Raw genomic sequence first — 5,037 nt, 5'->3', positions numbered from 1 at the left:
CTGAGGTCAACTGGTGGCCTCTGAGCGTCAGGTCAAGTGCCCCGAGGGCCAAAATACGATTTCGGGTTTTGAGAAATAACATTGCCAAAAAACGGCGCAGAGTCGCGATTTTAGTACCATCATGTTTGTCATGCTCCGGTGCGTCAAAATGGTTCACTTTTGTTTGGGTGGGGTCAACATAAGGTGTTCACATCGGGTCAAAGCCAGGTCAGAGGCACTCAGGTCACGAAGTTGGTCGGAGTAGGTTATATCGTATATCATTCGATTCGGTAGGTCTTCCCGAGTCGATTGGCGACTTTTCCGACTTGCCAGTTCAATTTTATCAGGAGTTATTGACGAAAAAACTTGTGACCTTTGTGACGTCATAAATGACGTCACGCTAGGTTAAAGATGCAAAAGTGAAGCATTGGACATTGCAAGAATTGCATGAAATTGCGATTCCATGTGCTTGAGCTAGGTTTAGATCATTCTCGGCGTCAAAATTACAGTTTCCATATTTTCCCTATTGACTTGTAATGGTGACGTCACGCGATCGGCCTGACCTCATGTGACCTCTAGGAGAAATCCGAGATATACAAGTTTTGAGACTCCTAGAGGATACTAGGTCCTGTAAGTATATCATCTCGCTGTGACAGCTCCTCTGGCACCGAGGGCATTGCGAAGTTTCGGTATTTTGGGACTATTGCAGAGGTTCACGTGTGACGTCATACGTCAGTGATCTGACCTGAGACGGAAATGCAATTGGTTTCCAAAGATGCGTATGGAAGCAAAGATAAGGTGTGCCAACTAGCAGCCCTCTAGCTGTAAGGTGCTTTGAGCTATCGCCAAGAGTCGTGAGACGAGCGCTACTGACTCCTCCGGTCGGCCGCCGGGGGTTAGGAGGCGTGCAGGGCATCGGAAAACCACCTGGTACTTTGCGAATTTTGCCGATAAAAATACGTTTCTTAAGCCGACTTATAGCCAAAAGACTACTGAATCTCAAACCAGTCGTATCCTTGCACTAAATGGCTTGGTTTAGACACGATAGGTCTGAAAAGAAAAGGTCCCATGTATTCTCTATGGGCGCCGCGAGGCCGTTGGCACCAGAGTTTCGGGAAGTGCCCTCGCCACAACCGCACGTGCAGATTTGGTCACGTGACCAAGCGCATTTGCCGCCACTGTATTTATATACACTGTGCCTTTCTCCCAGTGCTGCCAGATTCGGAGGATTTCCGCAAATCTGGAGGATTTAGAGCGTGACTCCGAGGGTGAATTTTCAATCTGGAGGATTTCACTTTCTGGAGGAAAATCTGGAGGATTTATGTTACCAATAAAATGACACTTTAAAAAAAGGGGAAAATTGCATGATCCTGAATAATGTTTACATATAATAAATTACACACACAAAAAAGTGTTCATAATCATTCACAACAACCTATTTGCCTTTATCATTGTGTTTTACTTATTTATCTTAGGAATTCTTGAATATTGTTTCTGCTTGTTTTGACGATTTGAATCGTTTTGTTTACACTTTACAAATTCCTTCTTTCCGGTTGTGATGTGATGTGAGATGTCGTGTTGCGAGTAATTTGCCTTATTTTTATTTGTACCTACCGAATTGTGATCATTTTCAAGCATGGGAAAACACCAGTACACACAACGGTACAAATCGGATTGGGAGAAAGAGCCTGCTCTCCGCGGTTGGTTGGCACCAGTTGAGGGCGACAGCTCTCGTGCGCGGTGCAAATGGTGTGGATCGACGCACATGGCGAAGCACAAAGATCTCGAAGACCATGCTAAGTCTGCAAAGCACAAGAAAAGCGCTGTGGGTGTTAAGTCAGCCAGAATAAATCAGTGTTTCCCAGCTGCCACGTCAAGCCATGTGGAGTCGGTGAAACGGGCGGAGCTGCATTTGGCTCTACACATTGCTGAGCATGGATCGAACGCATCGGTGGACCATCTCGGTGAGTCTGGATCCGTGCCAGGTATTAGTTACTATACCCTGATCTTTTCAGCCTGACCATCGTCATCTGCGCTCGAAGTACCAAAATTGACTAATTTCTTGACTTTTTAATAACAGCGCCAATGTTAAATATAGCCGACAGCGCGTGATAATTTGATTTTGGTACTTTAAATGGATATTCAGGCTTAAAAAATCAGACTATACCTACTTAATTTTTCGCAAAATTTACCGTGAGTTCAATTTATTTGACGTTGCATGTCGGATTAATATGAGTTAGGTAAAATCGTGGTTATTTTGCCTCTCAATCTAGCTCCGGAGTAATGGAATCTTCCTGATTCCTTTCCTGTCATTTCAAGTCTGATTTAATGTAAATGGAGTAGGGTTAAAATGCGTTTCTTCTGTTCGTACGTATGATATTTTCCCATGTCAGTTTTGACGCATTCTCGTAAGATTTCAATAATAAAAACAGCTCATAGAAGATAATTCCTTAGCCACCTTGATTTTTCAATGCCTATATGTCTACATATTTGTCGACGATGCCTACCTATATGTGCATAAACCGGTCATAAAAATGCATACGTTCATTTGGTAATATGAGTGGCTCTGGGTGATTTGGAGTACAGTTGTGTTTTCAAAAACGCAAGGTTCAAATGTTTTATAATATAACATTCTCTCCCTCCTCCCAACTGTTCAGCATCACTCATTTCTCCCGCTGACATATCCTTATTCCCCGTCCTTTGCTAAGGTGAGGTCCTGTCGAAACGTGTGGACCCCAAATCCGCGATCCTGAAGGACCTACGCCTTCATCGCACTAAGTGTTCCGGCATCATCAAGCACATCCTGGGACCGGTCCTTCACGATGAACTCCTTCAAGACATGAAGGGATCCTTCTTCAGCCTGGTTATAGATGAGTCTACAGATGTTTCGGATTGCCAGTGTTTGGGTGTGATGGTCCGCTATTTTAGCAGGCGTCATAAGCGCGTGATAACCACCCTGTATCGCCTGATTAAACTGGAGTCGGTGACGGCGGATGCCATCACGCAGGCGGTGCTCGACGCACTCGAGAAGGACGGTCTCCCAGTGCATAGGCTCGTTGGGATCGGTGTTGATGGGGCGAGTAGTATGGTAGGTCGGCATCATTCTGTCAGTACTCTGTTGAAGGATAAGGTCCCTCACCTCATGGTAGTCCGATGTTTGTGTCACTCTCTGAACTTGGCAGCTAGTCATGCGTGTGCCGTGCTTCCCCGGCATCTGGACTATCTCATTCGAGAGACGCACAATTGGTTCGCTCTAAGCCCAAAACGTCAAAGGGAGTACGAACAAGTCTTTAAGACTCTCAATCCCGGAGAGAACAACATCAAAATCCCTAAGGTGGCAGAGACAAGGTGGCTAAGTCGTGGGAAAGCGGTGAGCACCATTTTGGATCAGTACCACGAGTTGAAAATGATATTTCAACTCGCGAAAGACCGGGATAGGTGCTATCAGGCAGAGGTGTTGTATAACATGTACAACGACCCGCAAAACCATCTTTACCTGACCTTCATGTCGTCACAGCTGAAGGCTATCGACCGTCTGAACAGAGTGTTTCAGAGCGTAAACCCCGATCCTTGTGTGATTCACAAAGACTTGCAGTCATTTGTGCAGGACTTGCTCCAACAAATTGTGATGCCGGCAACACTGAAAGGTACATCTGCTGACCAGCTGCCAGGACTTGATATACGTGCGAACCTCATTCCAGCCCGAGCAGTGTTCCTCGGACATACGTATCATATAGAGGAGGGGAAGGTTTCAGATGCACAAGGTGTGATTGTTCGTGAAAAGTGCCGCGAGTTTTTAGTCGCCCTGGCAGAGCAGGTTCAGAAACGGCTTCCGGACAACGTGGCAATGCTGTCCGATTTGACCCGACTGTCGGTGGGACCCGATGCTGGACCGAGGCGTTCCATCTCGGGTATCGCTGCCAGATTTTCAACGATATCGGGAGATCCAGATGAGGTTGAGAGGGAGTGGGTCGCACTGCACCGCGACGAGCTGACCCAGGATGGCGCGGGCCAGGATCGCGAGCAGTTTTGGGCAGACATGAGTGAAATATGCATGGCCAATGGTGAAAAGAAATACCAGCACGTGTCTGATTTGGCGATGGCAATTTTGAGCACGCCTGTCTCAAATGCATCGGTGGAGCGTCTGTTTTCTGTTATGAATGTAGTTAAGTGCAAACAGCGAAATGCGATGGGCATTGACATGCTTGAGGCGATATTGACTGTGCGATCATACCTAGCCAACTTCCGTCAGTCATGTGTGACTTACGAGGTTTCTGACCGGATGCTGGCAGCCTTCCGCAGCGATGTTATTTATTCCTGTGAGTGGCCAGAGGGTCTGTGAGCTATAAGTAGGTATGGTAAATATATGCGCCTATGCGCACCCATGGTTCAGTCTGACATTTTGTAACGACAGTTCGATGGCTGCGAAAGAGCATTGCTAGTGTGATATATGATTAAGAAAATTGGAATGCATCTGTATTAATGCCCCGTGTTAACCTTCGCCCTGGTGGGGGGGGGGCCATTTTGGCCCCCCCCTGTGGTTTTTCAGCGATAACTCAGAAACCACTTGAGTTAGCGCCCTGAAACTTTGTATAGCTGTTTATTCAACATTTTTACATCATGTCCTTTTTTGGGGGGTTCGGGTCAGGTCAGGTCAGGTCACAAGGTCACCAAAACTGACACCACCTCTAAAAAAGTTCAAAGCTCTCTCAAAGGCACAGCTTTTATCCGATCGATGTAAAATTTACAGTACTTGAAGATGTCACCCAGCTCTACAAAATGGCTATCTCGGATTTTTTATAAATGTGACCTAAGGTCAGGTCAGGTCATCGCTGCTCCCCATTATAAGTCAATGGGAGAATCGAAAAGTAGTTGTTTTTCAGCTAAATCGGGCGTGATTGTTCCTATATTTCGTTATTGAAGTGTCTTGGGTCAGCAAATCACAGCCCATGTGAAACCATTTGCTTGTGACCTCGCTGAGGTCACGCTAGGTCATCTCCCTGGTCACCAGAGGTCACCAGCGGTTTTTCTGCACTTACTTGTTATTGAATAGAGATA

At 46.2% G+C, this 5,037-nt stretch overlaps 1 protein-coding gene across 1 annotated transcript; it reads left to right on the top strand.

Annotated features, from left to right (window-relative positions):
* Positions 1–1,218: 1,218 nt before the first annotated feature.
* LOC122389064 lies at positions 1,219–4,431 on the top strand. Its single transcript, XM_043380740.1, has 2 exons — positions 1,219–1,943; positions 2,688–4,431. Exons 1-2 carry the CDS (start codon positions 1,616–1,618, stop codon positions 4,319–4,321), a joined length of 1,962 nt encoding a protein of 653 aa, XP_043236675.1. The 5' UTR covers positions 1,219–1,615; the 3' UTR covers positions 4,322–4,431.
* Positions 4,432–5,037: the final 606 nt, after the last annotated feature.

This window comes from Amphibalanus amphitrite, unplaced genomic scaffold, assembly GCF_019059575.1.
Source record: "Amphibalanus amphitrite isolate SeventyFive unplaced genomic scaffold, NRLGWU_Aamphi_draft 000019F_arrow, whole genome shotgun sequence".
Taxonomy (NCBI): Eukaryota; Metazoa; Arthropoda; class Thecostraca; order Balanomorpha; family Balanidae; genus Amphibalanus; species Amphibalanus amphitrite.
Note: the sequence above shows the minus strand (reverse complement) of the source record. Positions and strands in the feature narration are given on the sequence as shown.

What these genes read in the sequence shown, in the direction of transcription:
- LOC122389064 (XM_043380740.1), top strand. Translation starts at nt 1,616, where the DNA reads ATGGGAAAACACCAGTACACACAACGGTACAAATCGGATTGGGAGAAA. An exon ending in CGCATCGGTGGACCATCTCG is followed by an intron (nt 1,944 to 2,687) that starts GTGAGTCTGGAT and finishes TCCTTTGCTAAG; the next exon opens with GTGAGGTCCTGTCGAAACGT.